The sequence below is a fragment of the Ammospiza caudacuta genome, chromosome 26 (assembly GCF_027887145.1).
Source record: "Ammospiza caudacuta isolate bAmmCau1 chromosome 26, bAmmCau1.pri, whole genome shotgun sequence".
Classification (NCBI taxonomy): Eukaryota; Metazoa; Chordata; class Aves; order Passeriformes; family Passerellidae; genus Ammospiza; species Ammospiza caudacuta.
Genome location: NC_080618.1, coordinates 5,469,019 through 5,494,122, shown reverse-complemented (window position 1 = coordinate 5,494,122; position 25,104 = coordinate 5,469,019). Strand labels below are relative to the sequence as shown.

Below are 25,104 nucleotides of genomic sequence, written 5' to 3'. Positions count from 1 at the left end.
GATTTCTCATTCTTCAGCAGAAAGTCTTTGTGAAGGTCAAACACTGCATTTGAACACAAAGTCTGAGAGAAATCACACAGTAGATCTTGGCAGATTGGCATATCTTTAATATATTAAACAAAACATATCTGCTAGAAACATTCTATTCATATAAAAATGCAAAAAAGACCCCTTTAAAGACATTTCTTTGGCATATTTCCCTCCCCTCCCCCCGGATATTGCAGGAAGCTCTGTTGATATGTCATTGGCTTGTAAACACACGAAGTGTAATTAAGAATACAAAGCTTTTTCTCTAATACTGTCACAATGCAGCAAGCAATAGAACCACGGGGCATCAGCCAGGCTGGGGAGAGGCTGCAGGAGCTGCAGGAAGGGTTTAAACTGTGTTAAATCCCAGGGACAATGAAATATTTAAACTTTTAACTGGGCAGAGAAGCCGAGGCAGGCAGGGAGTGGCAGGTTAGGCTCAGGGGTGCCCCAGCCCTGTGAGGTGAGTGGTTCCCAGGTGGGACCTATCCCCACTAAGTGCTTTTTTCCTCCCCTGGCTAGTGGCCCTGCCAGCCCCACGACCCCTCAGAGGTAGCTATGTCATTAAACTCATTTGCAGGTGGGGGAAACTGAGGCAGGGGAGGCTGGAAAGGGCAGGGGAGGCACCAGGCTCCCACCTTCCTCCTCTGCAGCCTGGCTGGTTTACCTGTGTGCTGGGAAAAAAGGGAAATTTGTTTTCCAATGGGAACAATAAGTGCTTCTCCAGGTTCCAGCCCTTTGACCGTCCGAGGAAGGTCCCCAATTCCTTGGCATTGTTCTCTTGTGTTCCCAGGAATGCTCCCTGCTCCCCCAGAACGGCCCAGGAATGCTCCCTGCTCCCCAGAATGGCCTCTGCCTTCCTAAGAGCAAGCCTAGGTATTTTCTGAGCTTGAAGCCTGGATTAAGGACACAGAGCTGCTCTGGGCCTCTCCCACCTCTTGGTTCTTTGGTGCTTTGGCACAGAGGGTCAGTCCTGGCAGCAGCACAGGTCTGCCAGCCCACCCCACTGCATGGCTTGAGCCTCTGAGGACTTGGGAGCATTTTCTGGCTGTGGTTTTAGTGTCTGGAGCCTTTCCAGGCCCTTATTTTAGTGTCTGGCATTAAAGCAGTGCAGACAATCACCTCACCTTGGAGCTGAGGCTCCTCTTACCTTGTGCTTGGCTTTGCAATATGGCTTTGGCACGGCGCAGCCCCCAGGGCTGGCACAGCAGGAACGTTCCAGAGGCGGCAGCTGCTCTCCAGAAGCAGTGTGCTCATCCTGGGGCTGTGTGCCTGCACGTGAAGGGCACTTGGAGTGGTCCCTCGGCGGGAATATTGCAGTCGTGGCACCCGGGGCCGGGAGCGGGGCCCTGGCGTCACCTACGGCTCTGTCTATACATATATACATTCAATAATATAGCTTTGAAAAATAGACATTTCCTCTGTAGAATATAAAATAGCATTTTAGGATCAATCTCAAGTGACATGCAGGAGCGATTAAAGCACGGCTGCAATTCCTGCACCGCTGCTGGAAAAGCTCGGGGCGATGGGTGGGCCCGGGGTCGTGCTGTGCCCCCCGGCTGTGCCGCCCATCCCTGCTAGTGCACGAGGAAAACGGGAAAACGCCGTCCGTCCGTCCTTCCCCACCTTCACACGGTGGTTTCGCTCTTCCACAGGCCGGTCTTCATGCCGGCCACGCTGTCAGCGCTGGCCAGGTTGATGTCATACTTGCTGCCCTTGAGGCCGCCGTTGTGGCTGCCCACGTTGAGGGGGTACGAGCGCCGCTTCGCCTCCCTCTCAGCTCCACCCGGCCGCAGGTTGTCCCGGCTGCCGCTCCTCCGGCGAGCCTCGCCGATGTCGGCCATCCTCCTCCCTCCATCGCTGCCCTCCGAGGGGCTGGGCAGCGCATCCCCGTCCTGCGGCATCCCCATCCTGGCCGGGCTGGTCCTGCCGCTGGGGTAGCTCTCGGAGTGGCTGTTGTGGAGGCTGCCGCTCTCGCTGGACGGGTGCTCCGAGGGGCCCCGCAGCATTTTCAAGCGGTGATGCTTCCCGTCGCGGCACGGCTTCGTCCTGCCCCGGTGGCTCCTGCGGCCGTGCACGTTGCTGCTGTGCCTGACGGGCTTCCCATCGGCAGTGTCCGGCTCCGGGCAGGGCGGCGGCCGCGATTCCGCCTGGCTCTGGGCTACCTGCAGGTTGGTGAGCTTGCAGTGGCCTCCAGCAGAGCCAGCGCTGCTGGGTGAGGAGGATGAGGAGGCTCCGGAGCGAGCGGCCTCCGGCTCGCAGCCGATGAAGACTTGCGAGCCATCCTCCGGCCCCAGCCCGGGGTGCACGTAGGCCTGCATGGGCAGCGCGTTGCGGTACGAGGGGCAGCACGAGAACCAGGAGCTGAGCACGTCCCGGCGGCGCAAGCAGTGATGGATGAAGATGAAGAGCCCCAGCGCCACGGCGGTGACGCCGTAGAGGCAGCTGAAGACGATGCTCAGGTACCAGCGCTGGGACATGGCCATGGCGCCGAACGTCCACAGGGCCACGTACAGGGCGTGGGTGGCCACCAGAGCCCAGAACTGCACCCGCAGGGAGTACACACCGTCCCCCTCAGGGCAGGGAGGCCCCGAGTTCAGCGTCACCGAGATGGAGCCAGAGTCTGTCAGGAGGTCACCGGCGGCTCCCAATCGCGGCGGGGGCTCCAGCGGCTCCGGGATGTCCTTCTGGTGCGAGGGGCGGCACTGGAGGCTGAGCCCGGCACAGAGGAAATAAATCCAGGTGACGAGCAGGATGAATGCCACGGGGACGTAGAAGGCTCCCAGGCTGGGCCGCCACACCAGCCAGCAGCTGTGTGGGAGGAGAGGGGCTCTGAGCGGCCTGGAGCTGCTCAGAGGGCACCTCTGCCCTCATGGCAGGGCTCTCATAAGCTCACGAGCTATCCAGCCAAAGATGAGGTAAGTCGTAACAAGGTAAGTCGTAACAAGGCAAGTGTACTGCAAGGTGCACTTAGGCTACCAAGATGTAGCTTAAACAGAAGCATTCAGCTCACACCTGAAAGATGTCTGCTAATACCAGATGGTCTCGATGCCAGATTCCCAGTGCCACCAGTTCCCTGCCCCAGCGGAGGGAGGCCACCCACTTGGGAGGGAGGAAGGGTTGAGCAGGGACACTTACTAGGGGTTGTTGTCGTGGTAGTTTTGGATGTTGACAGCTGCTGTGATCCCACAGATGATGAGGGGGATCCCGCCGGCGATCAGGTAGAACCTGCAGGGAGGGGAAATGTCACTGCACACCTGGAGAGCTTGGGATGGTCTCATCCAGGGCAGCAAATCCCACCCCAGCCCCTTGAGCCTCTGAGGGCCTGATGGGGACTTTATTGATAAACTTATTTTGAAGTTGATGATGAACTTTCATTCCCATAAGGAGGTGAGGCTTTCTGTTCTGGAGTGGATGTAATTTGTTATTGGGATTAGGCTGATTAAGAAGGAAGTTTTGATTGTGCTGGGGGTATTTTTGAGGTCGTTGGATAGAAGAGGGAATAGGATGGAGGTGGAGAGGGTTGCTGCAGGTGGGGGCAGGGAGTCCATACCGCAGCATGGGTCTGGGGGCTGCCTGGGACGCGTCCCTGTCCGGCTGCTGCGGCGCCTTCCAGCTCAGCTCCTTGTAGAGCACTCGCGCTTTCACCGCCATCCAGAGCAGCGTGGAGAGCGACGAGTAGTGCAAGATGATGCCGACCTGCGGGAGGAGGCGGCGGTTGGCGCGGGGATGCCGCAGCGCTCCGGTGCCCGGTGCCCACGCAGGGCTGGGCGCTACCCGGTACCCACGGCCTGGCACACGGCCCGGTAGCCGGTGAGGGTGATGCCTCCCGCGAAGACGGCGGCCGTCATGGCGATGTGGAAGCACAGGTTCAGCAGCATGTGCCAGCTCTTCCGCGGGATGAGGATGGTGCTGCAAGAGCGAGAGCACGGAGGGCACCTGTGAGATCCTACCTGTCCTGAGCGAGCCATAAATGCTGCACCTGGGGGAGGCACCAGCAGCCTGCAGGGGATGTACAGGTAGGTGCATGCACACAGGTAAAGGAGCAGGACCCAGGGCCACTTGCAGAGCAGCACATTCTCTGAAAATGTGCTCCCTCACTGTCCTGAGAACCCCTGTCCTAAAGGGCCGTGTCACTGCATGGCCATGCCCACACACCTTCTCCTGGCTTGGGGAGAAGCACCTGGGGAGCTGGGGCACCTGGGGAGCTTCTCCTGCTGCCCACAGAGACCCCCAGCCCAGCGCCCAGAGCAGCAGCACAGGCACCAAACACTCTCTCACCCGTGGTGGACGATGTAGGTGATGATGGTGGTGAAGAGGCAGAGCAGCAGCACGGCCGTGCAGGTGTACATGGCCGGGTGCAGCACCTCCACAGCTCCTTGTGCCTCGCTGGGGAAGCCACTGAGCTCCTGCACAGCACAGCACAGCCCGTCAGACCCCACAGAGCAGCCCTGTGCCCCTGACACCCCCACACTCACACACACCCCCCACCTCCCTCCTCCCCCTGGTGCTGTCCCCACACCTACCATGAGCACGGCCACGTTGCTGAGGTGCCGGCAGTGCAGGGAGGTGACGTTGGGCTCACGGGCAGCCAGCTGGCACCCCTCAGCACTCCAGCCCCCCATGCCCCCCAGCACCTCGAAGTTCCAGTAGGCAGCCACGGGGTCCGTGCCCTCCCCGGGGTGTCGCAGGGACACGGCCACCGGCTCGGACAGGTTCCCCACTCCACAGCCATCTGCAGCCACAGAAAACCCGCTCAGCAGGACAAGTGACACCCCTCCACCTGCACCCCAGAGGGGCTGGGCACAGGGGACATCCCACACATTGCCACCTCCCCATGAGGACCCCAGGGACGGCTCAGCACCATCACAAAGCTCCAGGGAGCTCCACGGGGCACCCCAAGCACCAGCACAATGCCCCAGGAGCCCCACGGGGCACCCCAAGCCCCCCACCATGCCGCCCTTACAGGTCCCGGCGTAGATGACCGGCGTGGCCACGCTGCGGCGTTTGCCATCGTCGGCCAGGCGCGAGGAGTTGCCGGTGCTGCAGAAGAGTTTCCCGTTTCGGAACACCAGCAGCTGGAGCTTGCAGTCGGCCCCGGGTGTGGCTGGGGTGGGGCTGGAGAACAGGGTGGGCGGCAGCTGGATGGAGGCCAGGGCGATGCTGTTCTGCGGGTGCAGGCACTGGTGAGAACCCCGAGCCCCCCAACTCCAGCCCCTCGACCCCCCCCGATTAAAAAGGAAGCTTTAACTGTGTTTATGATTGTGCTGGGGGTGTTTCTGAGGTTTAGGACTAGTGAGAGGTCCATTGCTTTCACTTGGATTTGCACCAAGATGAGTGGCTCCTAAGACCATTGGATTACTATTATCCTTTGAAAGTGAGGAGACTGAGGTTTTATACTCAGATATAAGAGTTAGCAGTTCTCGCTGGTTTTACCTCTCCTCGGCAGGTAAGAAGGGTTTAACTTCTATTTTTAGAGTCAAGGTCGAATGTTTTGGTTAAAACTATACTTGCACATGGGGATGCCGGAGATTAGTTTGGGTTTAAGGATTAGAACTATCATGGGGATTATGTGGAGGGCTATGAGGAGATGTTCTCGTGTGGAGGAGTTTTGGATTGATGTGATGTGGGATGGGAGGGTACCTACAAGCACAGCCCCTGACCCCAAGCCCCCAAGCCCATCCCCTCAACCCCAGCCCCCAACCCCAGCCCCCCAAGCCCATTCCTTGATGTGGAAGCTGCTCAGGGACATGTCTGTTTGGGGGTGGTTATGGAGTGATGATGACAGTTGATTATTGTTTTTGATACTAAGAAATATAGAGGAAGGCTAATTGAAAGTGATTGATGACAAGTGATTTGGAAAATGTAGGGATATACGGTCTAATGATTTGAGAAAAAAAATTTTGTCAAAAATTTCGTTCCCGTACCTTGATGTGGAAGCTGCTCAGGGAGATGTTGGGGCGCCCCGTGGTGCAGCGCAGCCGGAGCTGCTGGTCAGGGGTGGGCTCTGCCCCCCGCTCGGCCTGGGGGGGCCGTCCTGGGGGGCTGGGGGTCCCATCCCACCGCTGGAAGGCCACGCAGCTCAGCCCCACGTAGCTCTCGGGCTTCACCACGTACGCCTCGAAGGCGATGTTGCGAGAGTTCTGCCAGCACCACGGAGAGATCGTCAGCCCTGGCATGGGCACAGAGCCCCTGGCATTGCCAGAGACCCCACCCAGCCCCCTGTGCTCCCCCTCACCACTGCCATGTGCTGGGAGTTGCTGCCCAGCGTGTGCGCCGCGATCCTCTCCAGGGAGCGCACGATGCTGGTGCAGGCCTTCTCCTCCTTCTGGGACATCCACAGGATGTGGTCGTCCACCAGCATGATGTTGCTGGCCATCTCCACGATCACTTCTGTCAGCTGGGGACAGCAAGCAGCTCTGCAAAGAGCTACCGCCGTCCCCCGAGGAAACACCCCAATTCACGCTTTTCTGCCCCAAAACCACCAGGCTGCACTGGGGCAGGCAGGGGACACCCGCAGTGCTCCTTACCTGCTTGATTTGATCCACATAACCAATAAACTTCTCGATCATCTGGGCCACGTAGAGGACATCAACCATGTCTGAGAAGTTGGCTGCCTCGGCCGTGTAGACGCGGAGCTGGTGAGCCAGGGTCAGGGCGTTGGAGGCGTTGATGGGCATCTGCAGGGTGTCACGGCCACGGTGTGTCACTGGGGGCTCACTGGGGCTCACAGCCGAGCCCCCGGGCCCCCCACTCACCAGCACGAAGGTGTAGAGCACGCGGGTGATGTCGTTGGTGTAGAGGCAGTGGGAGTAGTCGCCGTCCTCCCAGCGCCCGGTGCGATCGCAGCGCCGCCACGCCTGCTTCTCGCCCGCCGCGCCCGCGCCCGCCGGCCCCGCGGCGAACGGGTGCTGCAGGCAGGGCTGGAAGGCCGTGATCCCCGCCAGGGTGCGGGGCCACCTGCAGTGGGCACCACACGGTGACCCCGGGGCAGCCCTGCCCCGAGCCTGCTCCCCCCGTGCTGCCCCTGTGCACCAGTGTGATGTAATACCCTGTTTCAGTCATCCTGGTTCTTTGCCCAGGTGTGCCAATACCCTCTCCCTTCCCCTCCCTTGCTTAGAGCTGTCTGTCAATCCTGGCATTCCAGCAAGGGCGTCGAGTGATTGGCAAAGTTCAAAAGATACCTCTCAGCCCTGGGGACATTGGGCCATCTGGGTGTCATTTGTCCCCTGAGACTTCCCCCTACCTTACCTGGTTGGTGGGATCCCTATCCCTTCCCTCCCCTCTCCCTGGGGTTAAAACCCTTCCCTCTCCCTGGGGTTAAAAGACACAGCAACCACGCGGTTTTGTGCAAGGGAGAGGTTATTGGCACACCTGGGGAAAGAACCAGGATGACTGAAACAGGCCATTAACATCACACAGCAACACCACAGCACCCTCAGCGCTCCTGGGCTCTGGGGATGCTGATGTGGTGCTCCCCCAAACCCCACCACCCTCTCCATCCCGGTATCTTGCTCGGCTCCGGCAGCACAGGGGAAGCAGCGGGCAGTGGGGGGCACTGCTAATTTAATCCACATTGCGTGTGCCAGTAATTTATATTCCATAAGGGCCCCGCCGGGGTTACGGCGGCCGCCCGGAGCCTTTCGTCTCGTGCCAGAGAAATTCCAACACCTCTGCTGCTGGAGCCAGGCTGCGCCGCCGGCACGGGAAGCCCTTCAAAAGCCGCCCCGTTAATCGCTACCAGACGCGCGGTCACCTGCGGCCAGCGGGGCCCCGCACGCACCACTCACTCTCCGTGTGTCCCCCCTGCCGCCACACCTGTGCCACCCAGGGCCTCACCTGAAGTCCCCACGGTTGTTAGTGACCCTCTCGGCAGGGCAGTAGGATGCAGAGGTCTCCAGCACCACGATCTCCACCTTCTTGCTGACGTTGCCCTGCGAGGTGGACACGGCGCATTCCCACTCGCCGTTGGCGGAGACGTGGATGTTGGAGAGGATGAGCTCGCTGCGGGCACAGGAGAGGGGCTGGCACGGTGATCCCCCAGGCTTGGGGACAGGGGGACACAGGCCATGGAGCACCAAAGGTGCCCACCCTCTGCAGCCCACCCACAGCACTCTGTACCTGACCCCAGCTGGGGGCTCTGTGCAAATCACAAACAGGACAGGACTGCTGGGAACGTGCCTTGAGCTGTTTGATTTTCCAGCATCAGCCTCATTCCATGGTTATGACAATGGGAAGATGCCAGCAGCTCACATCCCAGGCAGCAGACCGAGAACTTACTGTTACAACTCACTTTATGAGTTTTTTGACCCATCACACAAAGCAAAAGCACATTGACAGTAGTTCTATCCAACCCCTATAAGCGCACATGGTTAAAACAATGCTTGCTTATGTCAAATACAATACCTGCTTGTAAGCCTTAAAACACAAGGCACAGAGCTCCATTATTAAGCTTCAACCTTCCTAATATCTCGCTAGATAAACTTTTCTGTAGCTTAGAGAGTTATTCTAGATAAGGGTTAATATACAGATTACTGTTTTATTTGTCCTTGCTTTTCTACAGTAAATAATTATTATTTACTATAATTCTTTTAAATAATTTTTCTGCTGACCTGTCTGATGGCTGCTGCTTAGCTCTAATCATAGTTCTGCTGTGTCTGAGGCCTGCCTTCTGCAGCTTTCCCAAAACCCTCAGATTTTGTGGATTCCCACAGGTACCCACACACCCGTGACTCCTGTGGTCATCTCCATTCCCATACCATCGCTCTCTCAATCCCAATTCCATCTCCATCCCAAAGCAAGGGAACGGTGGCAATCCCGGCCCCACCCCTGACCTGGTGATGAAGGTGCAATCATGGATGAGACTCTCCTCCACGATGACACCCGTCTGCTCATCCTCCCGCACGGGCTGCCGGTTGTGGAACCAGCGGATCTGCGTGCTGTTATCCAGGTAGGTGGCCGTGCACTGGAAGGGCAGCCGGTCGCCCTGGAACACCACCTGGCGCAGCGACGGGATCAGCTGGTGCGTGTGCAGCTCCGGGGCTCCCGCTGCGGGGGACACAGGTGAGCCCGCGCCCCCGCCGCCGCCGCCGCCCCCGCCCCGGCCCCGGCTCACCGCAGCGGAGCTGCCCGTCCCGCGCCCCTCGCAGCGCCACGCCGCGCAGCTGCCCGGGGAAGGCGCACGCCGTGCGCTCCGACAGCTGCGCCGGCCGCTCGCGGGCCCAGCGCAGCACCCAGCGCAGGTTGCAGTCGCACGTCAGGTACTCGGTGGCGAAGTCCCTGCAAGGGGATGGTGGCACTGAGAGCCTCGGCAGGGTGGCAAAGTCCATGCGAGGGATGGTGGCACCGCAGGGCTGGGGGACCCACCCACCCAGGATGGTGGCACTGCGGGGCCTGACACACTCGGCAGGGTGGCATGGTCCCTGCAAGGGGTGGTGTCACTGAGACCCTTGGCAGGGTGGCACGGTCCCTGCAAGGGATGGTGTCACTGCAAGGCCTGAGACCCTCAGGAGGGTGGCAAAGCAAGGGGATGCTGTCATTGTAGGGCTGGGGCACCCATGGGCCCTGAGACCCTTGGCAAGGTGACAAAGTCCCTACAAGGCATGGTGTCACCGCAGGGCAGGGGCAACCACCAGCCCTGAGACCCTTGGCAAGGTGGCAAAGTCCCTGCAAGGGATGGTGGCACTGAGACCCTTGGCAGGGTGGCAAAGTCCCTGCAAGGGATGGTGGCACTGCAGGGTGGCAAAGCAAGGAGATGGTGTCACTGCAGGGCAGGTCAACCACTGGCACTGAGACCCCCGGCAAGGTGACAAAGTCCCTGCAAAGGATGGTGGCACTGCAGGGCTGGGGGACCCACCCACCCAGGATGGTGTCACTGCAGGGCCTGAGACCCTTGGCAGGGTGGCAAGCAAGGGGATGGTGTCACTGCAGGGCAGGGGTAACCATGGGACATCTGCCAGCCCTGAGACCCTTGGTAAGGTGGCAAAGCCCCTGCAAGGGATGGTGTCACTGAGACCCTCGGCAGGGTGGCACAGTTCCTGCAAGGGATGGTGGCACTGCAGGGCCTGAGACCCTTGGCAGGGTGAAGAGCAAGGGGATGGTGGCAAAGCAAGGGGATGCTGTCACTGCAGGGCTGGGGCACCCATGGGCCCTGAGAGCCTCGGCAGGGTGGCACAGTCCTTGCAAGGGATGGTGGCACTGCAGGGCCTGAGACCCTTGGCAAGGTGGCAAGCAAGGGGACGGTGGTGAAGCAAGGGGATGGTGGCACTGCAGGGTAGGGCAACCACTGGCTCTGAGACCCTCAGCAGGGGTCACTGCAGGGATGGTGTCACTGCAGGGGTGGGGCACCCACAGGCCCCGAGACCCTCAGCAGGGACCCCCTCTCCCCAGGCACTGAAATCCCAGGGCACCAACTCACACAACTTTCAGCGACGGGAGCTCGTCAAAAACACCGGGCGGGAGGCTGGAGAAGATGTTTCCAGACATGTTCCTGTGAAATGGGAGAGAAAGATGGCATGGAGGTGGCCAGGGGGCTGCTGCTGGGAGAGGGGACACCTGTGGGGACACCAGGGACACCCCCTGGCTCTCAGGAGATGTGACAGGGCTGGCCAGGATGTCCCAAGGAGCCACTTACAGCCGGAGGAGGTTGTGGAGGCCCTGGAAGACGCTGGCACTGAGGCAGCCGATGCGGTTGTTGGAGAGGTCCCTGCCAGGAGAGCGGAGGGGCCATCAGGGCTGGGGATGCCCCACTGTCCCCGCTGTTGTCCCCAGGGCCAGCCCCAGCACTTACAGCCGCTTCAGCTCGGGGAGGCCGAGGAAGGCGCCTGGCTGCACCGTGCTGATCAGGTTGTTCTTCAGGTCCCTGGGGGAGACAGGCACAGTTCTGGGGGTGTTTTGGGGAGCCCCATCTCCAGGAGACACAGCTCTGAGAGCATGAGCACACCCATGCCACCCCCACCCCATCCCCTCCATTGTTGGAGAAGATGAAACAGGAAAGCCTTATCAATATGATTGCCTGGCAAAAAATTTTGAGAATATGGAAACTATAAGTGAGATTGAAATGAAAGCAAGCTTTGAGATCCCTCAGTTACTGAACAACTGGAAAACAATGGTGTGGCTGGCTGAAGGTGATCCCCTTTTGATGGAACAACACCCTCTGCTTGCAGACAGCTCCAAGGCTCAGAGCAGACCCTACAGCTTGGCAGAAGGGCCCAAAGAGGAGTTTGTAGGGTTTAAAATGTAACACAGGATGGTAATGTAATGATTCTTATAGGCTGTATGGAAATGCTGTAGGATTTGTATCTTGTACTGCATTGGTTAGTGAGAATGAGAATATTCAACACAGAAGATTTATTGTATTGTAAGGGGGAAATTCACTCTCTTACCCTCTCACCCTCCCTACCCCTCTCCTCTCTGGGGCCTGCTCTGAGCTGTGCCTGGCAGCTCCCAGCAGGGCCCTGCACCCAGGCCCTTTGCAATGAACCCCAAATTCCACACTCTGGCTGCAGAGATCTCTCATCTCCACCCATCCCAACCATCCTACCCCCGATGCTCCTACACTCCGTGGTGCTGCCCACCCCCTGCGAGGCCTTTGAGCAGTTTGCCATCCCATTTCTCTCTCGTTATCTCTCTGAGAGATGCAGGGAAGGGGCATCCCGGGGGGATGCCAGCCCATGGGTGCCCTGTGGGTGTCCCGCACGCTGGCACTGGCTGCTGGCACCAGCCCCACATTGCTTCCTCCCGCCGGCTTATCTCCCCTGTGCGCGATAAGAGCACAGCCCCTGACAGCTCCTTTGAGCAATTAGCCTGATTACAGGCGCACATCTAATCAGGGGTTCGCCTGGCAGCACTGGTGGCATCGGCTGCTCTGGGCACCCCCTGGGACCCGCGGCAGCTTCTGCTGAGCACCGGGGATGTCCGGGAGAGGAAATGGGATCCGTGTGGAGCCGTGTTGATTTATTGCTCCTCGCTGGGTCTCTGCAGCTCTGGGGACACCCCGTGAGCCACAGCCCCAAACCGGGATGGGGAGCCGGGGTGCGAGGGGCAGAGACACGAGAGGGGCCCCTCGGCCAGAGGAGACGCAGCCGGGTCACCCCGGCCCTCTCGGCTGATGCCAGAGCCCTGCCCAGCACGGCGGCCGCTCCCGGACAGACAGACAGCCGCCCTGGGCAGGCAGGTGCGCACAGGTGAGCGCTGGTGCTGAAGGAACAGCTCCGCTCTCACCTGCGCCGCCACCTGCACCAGCAGGAGTGTCCTTGCCACAAACCCCGTCCTGCAAATCCCATCCTGCAATCCCCATCCTGCAAACGCCATCCTGCAAACTCCATCCTGCAAACCCCATCCTGCAATTCCCATCCTGCAAACCCCCAACTCACAAACCCCATCCTGCGAATCCCATCCTGCAATTCCCATCCTGCAAACTCCATCCTGCAAACCCCATCCTACAAACTCTATCCTGCAAACCCCGTCCTGCAATTCCCATCCTGCAAACCCCATCCTACAAACTCCATCCTGCAAATCCCATCCTGCAAACTCCATCCTACAAACCCCGTCCTGCAATTCCCATCCTGCAAACCCCATCCTGCAATCCCCATCCTGCAAACCCCCAGCTCACAAACCCCCTTCCTGCAAATCCCCATCCTGCAAACCCCATCCTACAAACCCCGTCCTGCAATTCCCATCCTACAAACTCCATCCTACAAACCCCCATCCTGCAAATCCCGTCTTCAAACCCTCATCCTGCAAACCCCATCCTACAAACTCCATCCTGCAATTCCCATCCTGCAAACTCCATCCTGCAATTCCCATCCTGCAATTCCCATCCTGCAAACTCCATCCTGCAATTCCCATCCTGCAAACTCCATCCTGCAAACTCCATCCTGCAAAATCCCCATCACACAAACCCCGTCCTGCAATTCCCATCCTGCAAACCCTGTCCCGCAAACCCCCATCCTGTAAATCCCAAATCCCCGTCCTACAAACCCCATCCTTCAAACCCCCACCCGCAAACCCCCATCCTGCAAACCCCGTCCCACAAACCCTGCCCTGCAAACTCCATCCTGCAAACCCCATCCTAGAAACCCCCGTCCTGCAAACCCCCTGGCCACCGTCCTGCTGGGTTTCCCAGGGATTCCCACCCCCAGAGCCCCCCCAGCACACCCTGCCAGCCAGAACACATCTCCAGTGACAAACCTGGCTCGGGTTTGGGGGGTCTGGGGGCTGCAGGACCCCCAGCCGGGGATGGGACACACAGGGCACCGTGCTGGGCCCCAGGGTTTGCAGCCAGGCTGGCCTTCCTCCCTTCCTCACCCCGGCACTTCCTCCCGCGGGCCGGGGCTGCTGCTGCTGATTTCCGATAAAGCTCCGCTTTTCCCTGCTCTGCGCATTTGCTTTTGCATTTCCTGCGGTCCCGAGCCCCTTCCTCCCCCAGGCAGGGGCAGGAGAGCCAGCAGCAGCAGCTCAGTGTCACTTTTGCAAGGGGACCCCACACTTGCAAGGGGACCCCAATCACCACGAGGGCACAGAGACCCCACCGCAGCAAACCCCGTCCCCAAGGATCCAAACCATCCGAAATCACTGCCTGGAGTGAGCCCACAACTCCCTGTGCGCCCACTGCAGCCCAGCACAGACGGACGGACGGACGGACGGACGGACGGACGGAGCCCATCCTTGTCCCCGCTGTCACCCACCGAGCCCCCTGGCAGCCCCCGGGGCCGTTCCCGAGCGGGGCTCTCTCTGCTAATGAGCCGCCGCATACCGTCCCCGCTCAGACTCATTAATCTCATTACGCCGCCACAAATCACCGCGGATGCCAAGCCGGGGGGAGGCGGTGGGTGGGGGCACCCCTGACACGCAGGGAATGGGGTTCTCCCCGCTCTGCTGCGACCCCAAAGCCCCCACGGTGGGTGCCAGGGTGGGCAGAGACCTTGCCAGCTTTAGGATGGGGGGCGAGGGGCGCTGCAGCCCCCAACGCGGGCTCCCCACGGGGCACGGCCCCGAAGCGACCCCATGAGAGCAATTATGGCTCCTGTCGGGGGCAATCAGGCGCGGCGGGGCTGGGGGAGCGCTGCCCGCCCGGCCCGGGCCCCTCTGACCCCGCGTGGGCAGGGGGTGACCTGGGGCAGCTGCTCTGCCGGGACAGGGAGAGCTTTAGGGGCACCCTGGGATCACGGGGGGTGCAGAGCCCTGCTCCTCCCTGGGGCAGCTGAGACCCTCCAGGACATGGAGACCCTTAGGGGCACCCCAGACTCATGGGGGTGCAGAGCCCTGCTCCTCCCTCTCCTCCCTGGGGCAGCTGAGACCCTCCAGGACATGGAGAGATCTTTAGGGGGACCCCAGATTCTCGGGGGTGCAGAGCCCTGCTCCTCTCTGGGGCAGCCGAGACCCCCCAGGACACGGAGACCTTTGGGGGGTGCAGAGCTCCGTGCATCTGCTCTGTGGGATGGTGTCCCCAAGGTGCTGCCTCTCCTGTGGGGGTTTCCACAGAGCCCACAGAGCTCAGGAATGTGTGAGACCCTCTCAGGGCCACGGCAGCGGGGAACAAAACGCCCTCAGTGCCGGTCCCTGCGCCTGCATACCTACAGATCAAACCCATCTGGGGGCCATAAATCTCCCCTCCTCACAGCTCCCTCCATAGAGATGCCTTTCATGGAGAGATAAGAAAGTTGACTTTGTTCGGGGGGACAATGTCGCTTTTCATACCCCGCCACGCCCGGCGGTGCCAGGGGCAAATTCTGCACTGCAGGGCTGCTCCTGCTGTAGCACATCGGGGGCAGAATGTGAGTGAGGGCGCTCCCACCCACCCTGGAAGCCCCCCCGGTGCCCCCCAGCCCCACTCACAGCTTCTCCAGAGCCCGCAGGCCGAAGAAGGAGCCGTTCTCCAGCACCGTGATCTTGTTGTTGCCCAGCAGCCTGTGGGAAGAGCAGAGGGAGAGGGGCAGCGCTGTCACCTCACCTGCCACAGCCCCCAGCAGTGCCCAGGGGCTGGCAGGAGCGAGGACAGACAGACACCCATGGCTGTGCCACTGTGGTGGCCACGGAGGTGTCCCCTGCATGGCCAGGTGGGACCAGGGAATGCAGTGGGGATGCAGGAGCTGGGCTGGGATGCTCTGTGTGCTCCTCATGCCACGGACACACGGACTGACTGCCATGGACACACAGACTGACTGCCATGGACACACAGACTGCCATGGACATGGACTGACTGCCATGGACACACAGACTGACTGCCATGGACACACAGACTGCCATGGACACACGGACTGACTGCCATGGACACACGGACTGACTGCCATGGACACACAGACAGACTGCCATGGACACACAGACAGACTGCCATGGACACACGGACTGACTGCCATGGACACACAGACAGACTGCCATGGACACACAGACAGACTGCCATGGACACACGGAATGACTGCCATGGACACACAGACAGACTGCCACGGACACACGGACTGCCATGGACACACGGACTGACTGCCATGGACACACGGACTGCCATGGACACACGGACTGACTGCCATGGACACACAGACAGACTGCCATGGACACACGGACTGACTGCCATGGACACACGGACAGACTGCCATGGACACACAGACTGCCATGGACACACGGACTGACTGCCATGGACACACGGAATGACTGCCATGGACACACAGACAGACTGCCACGGACACACGGACTGCCATGGACACACAGACTGCCATGGACACACGGACTGACTGCCATGGACACACGGACTGCCATGGACACACGGACTGACTGCCATGGACACACAGACAGACTGCCATGGACACACAGACTGCCATGGACACACGGACTGACTGCCACAGACACACAGACTGACTGCCATGGACACACGGACTGCCATGGACACATGGAATGACTGCCATGGACACACAGACTGACTGGCATGGAGCAGACAGACAGACTGCCACGGACACACGGACTGACTGCCATGGACACACAGACTGCCATGGACACACGGACTGACTGCCACAGACACACAGACTGACTGCCATGGACACACGGACTGACTGCCATGGGATCCCCCTGCTGCCTCTTGGGGCATCACCTTGGTGCCAGGAGTTCCTGGGGCAGGAGGTGACCCCCACCCCAGCACCAAGGAGCCCCCCAGCTCCTGCTGCTCATTGTGGCTCGCCCAGGAGCCTCCCAGCATTGAGATTTCACCCCAAAACAAACAGCTTTGCCCTCCCGAGGGCCCCTTGCGGGGTGACGGGAATGGACGGAGGGCACCAGCCCGCGGAGATGCAGCCAGGAGCTCATTAAAGCTCATTAGCCCAATTAGCAGAGCCAGAGCCGGCGCTCGGGGACCAGCGGAACTCCGTGCGGGCACCGGCGGAGGGAGCGGGGGCCGGGAGGGCATCCTGGAGGCCTGGCCGGGGCAGCCGCTGCAGAAAGGGCTCATTGAGGGCGGCCCGGGGCTGTTCGCACACGGGCGGGCCCGGCTCAATGGGCGCTGTGTGCTCCGCCCGGGCCCTCCGGCCGCGCTGCCCGCGGAGCTCGGGCCGGGACCGGCACCGGGAGGGAGGGGAGGGAAGGGCCGGGTCCGGCAGCGCTGCCCCCGCATCCCGCGCTCATTATGAGGAGCCGCCGCCGGGCACCGGCGCGTCCGCGGGGCCCCGCACCGGCCGGCGGGGAGCGGAAACGTCCGGCGGCCCCGGCGGCTGCAAATTGCTTCCACACGCCACGGCCAGAGCCGTGCCGGGCCCTTCCTCCCCGCCGGGACCGCTCTGGGCCGGGGCTCGGCTCGCCCCAGGGCAGGAGCAGCTGCCAGGGCTGTCCCATCGCTGCTGCGCGGCCCCTGCAGCCCCCGGCGCGCCCCAGCTCCCCACCACGGCATCGCTGCGGGATTTGCTCAAGGCCGAGCTGTCCCCGAGGGCTCCAAGGGGTTTTCATTCCAGGAGGTTTCACAACCGAGGGCACGGGCTGCGCCAGTGGGGGCAGAACCGGAACCCCGGGGAGGCTCGCTCAGACCCCCAGGACCATCTGCACCTCTGCCACAACACCACAACTCCCCCTGTAAAGATTTCCAGCAGGATTTGCAGCCCCTGGCATCTGCAGCCCGACACGGTGGCAGAACCGGAGCCCCGGACCCGCAGCCTTCAACAGAGCGTGGGGAGGCTTGCTCAGACCCTCAGGACCATCTGCACCTCTGTCATAACACCACAACTTCTGCTTTTAAAGATTTCCAGCAGTATTGGCTGCTCTTGGCATCTCCAGCCCGACCTGGGGCTGCATCCACGGCCATGGGGGCAGAACGGGAGCCCCGGACCCGCAGCCTCCAACTGAGCCCGGGGAGGCCCACTCAGACCCTCAGGACCATCTGCACCTCTGCCACAACACCACAACTCCTGCTTTTAAAGATTTCCAGCAGGATTTGCAGCCTCTGGTATCTGCAGCCCGACACGGTGGCAAAACCGGAGCTCCCGACCTGCCCCGGACCCGCAGCCTTCAACCGAGCCTGGGGAGGCTCGCTCAGACCCTCAGGACCATCTGCACCTCTGCCACAACACCACAACTCCCCCTTTAAAGATTTCCAGCAGGATTTGCAGCCCCTGGCATCTCCAGCCCGACCTGGGGCTGCATCCACGGCCATGGGGGCAGAACGGGAGCCCCGGACCCGCAGCCTTCAACCGAGCCCAGGGAGGCTCGCTCAGACCCTCAGGACCATCTGCACCTCTGCTACAACACCACAATTCCCTCCTTAAAACATTTCCAGCAGGATTTGCAGCCCCTGGTATCCCCAGCCCAACCTGAGGCTGCAAATCCACCCCTGGAGCCCCTCCAGAAAAAGTCCCCCTGCCCAGCTCAGGGCACCCAGGAGCAGAAATCCTTGACTAAAAAAGGAGGCCTTGGCACAAAAATGCTCTGCTGACAGTGATGGTTTGCCCGAATTTTCCCCCTCACAGTAAAATTTTTCCTTTTTTCTTCCCTGTCCCACAGCAGCCATCTGGGTCGCACTCCCCAGTCACAAGCCACATCCTCCAGCACGGGTTTGTTTTGTTTTCTCCAGTTTCATGGAGATTATGTTCCAAATTGTTTTGTGTTTGGGTTTTTAAGGGATTTTTTGGTGTTGTTTTTTATTTTTTTCCCCAGGAAGTTCTCATCAGGCTCTACAGCACTTTCCATTCCCACATGGCCACAGGCAGCAGAGCTGTGTGTGGGTCCTTGGCACTGTCCCCTTACAGGATATTAACTCAGAACCCCTAAAAATTAACTGAGAACCTCCAAAAATTAACTGAGAACCCCCAAATATTAACCGAGAACCCCTAAATATTAACTGAGAATCCCCAAAAATTAACTGAGAACTCCCAAAAATTAACTGAGCCCCCAAATATTAACTGAGAACACACAAATATTAACTCAGAACACACAAATATTAACTGAGAACACCCAAAAATTAACTGAGAACCCCCAAAATTAATTGAGAACCCCCAAATCTTAACTGAGAACCTCCAAATATTAACTGAGAACCTCCAAAAATTGACTGAGAACCTCCACATATTTACAGAGAACCCTCAAAAATTAACAGAGAACCTCCAAAATTATCTGAGAAATCTGAAATATTAACTGAGAACCCCCAAATACTAACTGAGAACCTCCAAATATTAACTGAGAACCCCCAAATATTAACTGAGAACTCCCAAAAATTAACTGTGAACACCCAAATATTAACTGAGAACCCTGAAAAATGAACTGAGAACCTCCAAATATTAACTGAGAACCCCCAAATGTTAACTGAGAACCTCCAAAAATCAACTGAGACCCCCCCAAAACACAATGGAGTCACTGTGCCCACAACCCCAGGAGCATCCTCCCACCGCGGGGATGCAGGCTTGGACACTCCTGAAACATCAATAAATGCAAAAGGCACAAACTCTTGAGGACATGGTTAATGGTGAGCATGGATTAATGGCTGGACTCGATGATTTTAGAGGTCTTTTCCAATCTAAGTGGTTCTACAATTCTAAACAAAAATGATCCTGACTTCCTGAGTTCTAACATGGCTCTGATGTTCCCCCATCCGGGGGAGCTTGGAGCCCTCGAGGCTGCCGGCAGAGAGATACAGATCCCTTCTCTTCTTTTTCTCCTCTTTTTTTTTCATCTCAAAAAGAGGAGCCAAAAACGCGGAAAAAAAAAAAAAAAAAATACCCCACCAAGATTGTTTTTTCAAGCGTGCTGGAATCCACTTGGATAAATAACAGCTCCAGAAACCGGGCTGCTGAAACAATAAACTTCCTCTGGACCCAACCAAAAAAGGACTCGGGGAGGCGGACGGACGGACGGACGGACAGACGGACGGGGGCTCCCAGGGCCGGGGGGCCGCTCTCCCAGCCCGGTAATTCAAAGCAGATGCCCGGAGCGGCAGACACGGAGCGGGCTGAGCCCCCAGCGCGGCTCCGCTGCTCCGCTCCGGGCTCTGGGGAGGGAACGGAGGGGCCCCGGGGCTGCCGAGAGCTGCGGGAGGCTCTGGCACGGAGGAAGGAGCTGGGGGAGGCAGAACCACGGGGGGGGGGGGACAAGCAGCAACCTAAGGGGACCCCAGGGAATCCCAGGGGGGCTCTGCGGTGTCCCAGAGGGGGCCTCAACATCCCGGGGGAACCACACTGCAGCAAGGAGCCCACAGCACCCAGAGGGGACCCCGGAGCATCCCAGAGAGAGCTTTGCATCCCGGAGGGGACCCCACAGCCCCCAAGGGGACCCCAGAGCATCTCAGAGGGAACCTTGCATTCCAAAGGGGACCCCGCAGCATTCCAAAGGGAACCTTGCATCCCAGAGGGGGCCTCAGCATCTCAAAGGGAACCCACATCGCAGCAAGGAGCCCACAGCCCCCAGAGGGGACCCCAGAGCATCCCAGAGGGGGCTCTGCAGCGTCCCAGAGGGGGCCTCAACATCCAGGGGGAACCACAGTCCAGCAAGGAGTGCACAGCCCCCAGAGGGAACCTTGGATCCCAGAGGGGACCCCAGAGCACCTCAGAGGGAACTTTGCACTCCAGAGGGGACCCCACAGCCCCCAAGAAGGAACCTTCCATCCCAAAGGGGACCCCAGAGCATCCCAGAGAGGATCCCACAGCCCCCAAGAAGGAGCCTTGCATCCCAGAGGGGACCTTGGATCCCAGAGGGGACCCCACAGCCCCCACAGCATCTCAGAGGGAACCTTGTATTCCAAAGGGGACCCCACAGCATTCCAAAGGGAACCTTGCATCCCAGAGGGGCCCTCAACATCCCGGGGGAACCCACATTGCAGCAAGGAGCCCACAGCATCCCAGAGGGGACCCCACAGTCCCCAAGAAGGAACCTTGCATCCCAGAGGGGACCCCAGAGCATCCCAGAGGGGGCCCTGAACATCTCGGGGGGAAGCACATTCCAGCAAGGGCCCCGCAGCTCCCAAAGGGGACCCCACAGCCCCCGGAGGGGCCCTCAACATCTCAAAGGGAGCCCACATTCCAGCAAGGAGCCCACAGCACCCAGAAGGAGCCCACGGCATCCTCAGAGGAGACCCACACATCCCACAGGGGACCCCACAGAATCTCAGAGGGGACCCCAGAGCATCCCAGAGGGAGCCTTGCATCCCAGAGGGGACCCCAGAGCATCCCAGAGGGGACCCCAGAGAGGACCTTGCATCCCAAAAGGGACCCCAGAGCACCCCAGAGGGAACCTTGGATCCCAGAGGGGACCCCACAGGCCCCAGAGGGGACCCCACACCTTCCCACCCTCTGGGGCTGCAGAAGCCCAGCCCGGGGTGGTCCTGCCCTCCCTCCCTGCTCTGTTTGGGTGCTCGGGGTCTCTTCCCCTCCCCGCGCCGTGCCCGGGCGTTTCCTGCAGCCTCGCGTCACTCCGGGCTATTTCGGATGGTGACAATTATTGTTCCAAGCCTCGGCTTTTGTTAGCGCAGGAAAAAGGAGCCCCGGAGCGAGGGCAGAGCCTGCCGAGCCAGCACCGCGACCCGCAGCCCCTGCAAAACCCAAACCCGACGGAGCTGCAGGCCCAAGAAACAACAAATAAAAAGCTGAAGAAGCTTTGAGAAAGAAACCATGTGCAGGGCCCGGGATGGAGCAGCCTCGGAGCAGGGAGTTCAAGTAGAACTGGAAATTGGTCATAAGTCAAAGCCCTCTATTCCCTGCAGACAATCTGTAATTTCGGTGCAATCAAGCTGTGCACATAAATGAGGCCAGGGCTGGGATTCCACATCTGGAAGAGGTTTGGGCTCCCGCCCGTGCGACAGCGGGGCTGGCCCGGCCCTCCTTGGGGAGGTGGCGTTTTTTCCATGGGGCGATCAGCACGGGCTCATCGGGGGGGATTAAACCCCGTTAATCCCGGGCTGCAGCACCCCCGCACCTCCCAGGCACGGCCCAGAGGTGCCAAATCCCCCTGGGGCTGCCAACACAGCCGGGCGGCAAAGCAGCAAGGCTGGCACCCCTCCTTCCTCCCTGCGGGGAGCTGGGCACAACCTGGGGGTCAAATGGGTGTAAAATGGGGTGGGTGACGGAGAGCACACACAGAGAAACCTCTGCAGGGGATGTGTGAGCATCACCCCCTCCCCAGAGCCAGGGGAATCTTGTATCCCAGAGGGGACCCCAGAGCCCCAAAGGGAACCCCAGAGCCCCAAAGGGAACCCCACAGCCCCCAGAGGGGACACCACAGCACCCCAGAAGGGACCCCACAGCATCCCAGAGGGAACCCCAGAGCCCCAAAGGGAACCTTGCATCCCAGAGGGAACCTTGCACCCCAGAGGGAACCCCACAGCATCACACAGGGGACCCCACAGCATCCCAGAAAGAACCTTGCACCCCAGAGGGGACCCCACAGCATCCCAGAAAGAACCTTGCACCTCAGAGAGGACCCTATAGCATCCCAGAGGGGAATTTTGCACCCCAGAGGGGACCCCACAGCATCCCAGAGGGAACCTGGCATCCCACAGGGGACCCCACAGCCTTCCCTGCAGATCCCTATGAGGGGAGAGGAGCCACAGCTCGGCTCGCAGCCATCCCTGGTTCTCTGGGCCCATGCTGAGCCCAGGGCAGGCCCCTGGGGGCACAGGGATCCCCCACCCCCTGTCCCTGGTGCCCCAGCCCTGCCCTGCCCCTCCTCAATGGGGGTAAACGCGCAGCAGCTGCGGCACAGGCTGGTAATTAAAGATAAATAAAGAGAGAATGTGGGAAAAGCCAAATGGGAGGCAGGACCAGGGGAGCCACAGGGTGACAGACCTCCTGCAGCCACCCAGGCCTCTCTGGCTGTCTGTCTGTCTGTCCCCAGCACGGACAGCTGGACACGGGCAGGGCCAGCGTCCCTCCCTGCCCTGCAGGGAAGAGCCTCCCCCGTGCTGGGCGCTCCTGGCTGCGGGCTGGGCCGGATGGGAGCTGGAGCTCGGCTCTGCTTTGAAGTGACGCTGCCACAAACACATTTCCTGCAGGGGGGACAACAGCAGCGCTGAGAACCCTGCGGACAGAGGGGACAGAGGGGACCCTGGGGACAGAGGGGGCCTGGAATCCTGGGGGACAGAAGGGACAGAGGGGATCTGAGAACCCGGGGGACAGAGGGGATCTGAGAATCTTGGGGGACAGAGGGGACAAAGGGGATCTGAGAACCCTGGGGACAGAGGGGACCCTGAACCCTGGGGGACAGAGGGGACAAAGGGGATCTGAGAACCCTGGGGGACAGAGGGGACCCTGAACCCTGGGGGCAGAGAGAACCTGGAGCCCTGGGGACAAAGGGGACCTGGAGCCCTGGGGACAGAGGGGATTTGGAGCCCTGGGGACAGAGGGGGACCTCAGCATCCTGGGACATAGAGAGGACCTGAGCACCCTGGGGGACAGAGGGGACCTGGAACTCTGGGGGATAGAGGGGACCTGGCACAGACAGGACCTGGAACTCTGGGGACAGAGGGGACAAAGGGGACCTGAGCATCCTGGGGGACAGAGGGGACCCTGAACCCTGGGGACAGAGGGGATCTGAGCACCCCGGGGACAGAGGGGACCTGACACAGACATGACCTCGCACCCTGGAGGACACGTAGGAGCCCTGTTCACAGCCAGCTCATCCCCAAAATTCAAGATTTGTGTCACTGCCACAAACACATTTCCTGAAGCAGGGACAACAGCACTGCTGAGCACCCTGGGGACAGAGGGGACCTGGAGCCCTGGGGACAGACAGGACCTGGCACCCTGGAGCACACGTAGGAGCCCTGCTCACGCCCAGCTCACCCTCAGAATTCAAGCTTTGCCCGTCCCCAGCAGGATGATCCCCAGGCACGTGCAGCCCCTGCCACATGCCTGGGCCCCTCCACTCCCTGCCCGCACCCCAGTGGCTCCAGGAGACGCTCCCAACGTCGGAGCCTCTGGTTTTGATTGTTGCATCTGGAAAGGGTTTGGAATAAATCATGTTTACTGCACGAGAGCAGAGCCAGGGTCACCGCATATTTGTAGGTTTGTGCCTACGCCTGTAGGTTTCATGTCACGTTTTAGTGGGATCGTGTAATGCCCTAATGCCTCTGCACGGTCATCCCAGCCCCTCCCAGGCAGCCAGCAGAGCTCAGCACAGCCCCCTGCACCGCTGGGAACAGCTGGGAGCAGGGATGTGGCAGGGGATGATTTCCCCAAACCAAACTGACAAAGGATCGAATGTCCCCCGTGAGTGTTTGTGAGGGGCTGGCACACAAGGAAAGGGCCCTAAGAGGAAAAACACAAAGGGCAAAGCTCACAAATGGGATGGAGAGCCCAGTGTCCCCCACCACGGGAAGACCAAGACACCCGCCAGCGCTGCTGTTCTGGGACAATTTCTGCTTTTGGCGTGGCTGCTGCGCTCAGGTCCTGCTCGTGGCACCATCTGTGGCTCTGGTGCCTTCACAGCCACACTCCAGTGGGGACAGTGGTGCCACCGGGGTCACTTTCAGTGCCACCATCACCCCAAAGCAGCGAGCAGCACCCAAAAAACCACAGCAATGCCAACACAGCCCATGGGTTCGGGCATGTGAGGCACCCCCAGACCCAATTCTGTCCCAGCCCCAGGCAGGAGGGCAAGGCTGCAGCACAGCCCGGGGAAAAGCCACGCTCCCCCCAGCTGCAGAGCCGCCAGCCCAGCCTCCAATCCAGATTTTAATTCAAACATCTCCTCTGGAGTTATAAATAAACCCTGCAGCGAGCAGCACACGGCTGCCAGCTCCGGCCGAACCCCAGCCCCCGGCACGGGGAGAGAGGAGCCTTTGGGGATGGAGCGGCAAAGCCAGAGCCATTTACCGCTCCCGATGGCCTCGCAGGAAACATTTCCAGGGACTTTCAAACAAAAACATGTTCCCCAGCACGCAGAACGCTGCGGAGGGAGAAGGAGCGCGTTTCCTGCATTTCCAGCTCAGCAGCGCAGAGCCGCGACACCCTTTTATCGCGATTTAAACCGCGCAGCACGGAGCGACCCTTTATCGCGATTAAACCACGCCACGCAGCACCGAGCGACCCTTCCGCGGGTGCACCGAGAGGAAAAAGGAATTTTTGCCCGAGACCCCGCAGCATCCGCCGGGCACGGGGCGATGCCGGGCACGGAGAGGGCTCAGCGCCAGCCACGCGTGGGCTCTGCTCTTATCCCGCTCGGGGTGCCCCGGGGCAGCGGGAGATGCCCGGGGAGATGCCCGAGGAAGATACCCGGGAGAGATGCCCGGGGACAGAGGGGGATGCCCGGGAGAGACGCCCAGGGGAGATGCCGGGGATAGGGGGCATGCCCAAGGAGGTGCCCCGAGGGAGATGCCCAGGAAGGTGCCCGGGGCACAGGGGATGCCCGGCCGCTGCCGCTCGCGGTACTCACAGCGTGACGGTGCCCTCGGGCAGCAGTTGCGGCTCGGGCGGCGCGGGCAGCCCCGCTCCGCTGCAGACCACCCTCCTCCGGGGCGCTCCGGGGCCGCCGCCCGCCTTGGCCCGCTCGGCCGCGCACTTACAGCCCAGGCTGAGCGCGGGGCAGCTCCGAGCGCCGGCCCCGGGGCCGCTCAGCGCCGCCGCCAGCAGCACCAACGCCGCCGCCCTCCGCATGGCCCCGGCCCCGGGCCACGGCTCCGGGCTC

General features: G+C 60.5%; 1 protein-coding gene across 1 annotated transcript; it reads right to left on the bottom strand.

The window, feature by feature from the left end:
- Positions 1–136: 136 nt before the first annotated feature.
- Positions 137–25,073, bottom strand: ADGRA2 (adhesion G protein-coupled receptor A2). Its single transcript, XM_058820132.1, has 19 exons — positions 24,853–25,073; positions 14,866–14,937; positions 10,817–10,888; positions 10,661–10,732; positions 10,445–10,516; positions 9,143–9,306; positions 8,862–9,075; positions 7,867–8,031; positions 6,786–6,987; positions 6,558–6,707; positions 6,266–6,427; positions 5,955–6,170; positions 4,994–5,195; positions 4,554–4,762; positions 4,309–4,436; positions 3,816–3,939; positions 3,581–3,726; positions 3,166–3,255; positions 137–2,838 (listed from the first exon to the last, which is right to left on the bottom strand). The coding sequence occupies exons 1-19, from the start codon at positions 25,071–25,073 to the stop codon at positions 1,656–1,658; spliced, it is 3,864 nt and encodes a 1,287-aa protein (XP_058676115.1). The 3' UTR covers positions 137–1,655.
- Between the last annotated feature and the right edge of the window lie 31 nt (positions 25,074–25,104).

What these genes read in the sequence shown, in the direction of transcription:
- ADGRA2 (XM_058820132.1), bottom strand. Translation starts at nt 25,073, where the DNA reads ATGCGGAGGGCGGCGGCGTTGGTGCTGCTGGCGGCGGCGCTGAGCGGC. An exon ending in GGACGGGCAGCTCCGCTGCG is followed by an intron (nt 9,076 to 9,142) that starts GTGAGCCGGGGC and finishes TGTCCCCCGCAG; the next exon opens with CGGGAGCCCCGGAGCTGCAC. An exon ending in GGTCATCTACGCCGGGACCT is followed by an intron (nt 4,763 to 4,993) that starts GTAAGGGCGGCA and finishes CTGTGGCTGCAG; the next exon opens with ATGGCTGTGGAGTGGGGAAC.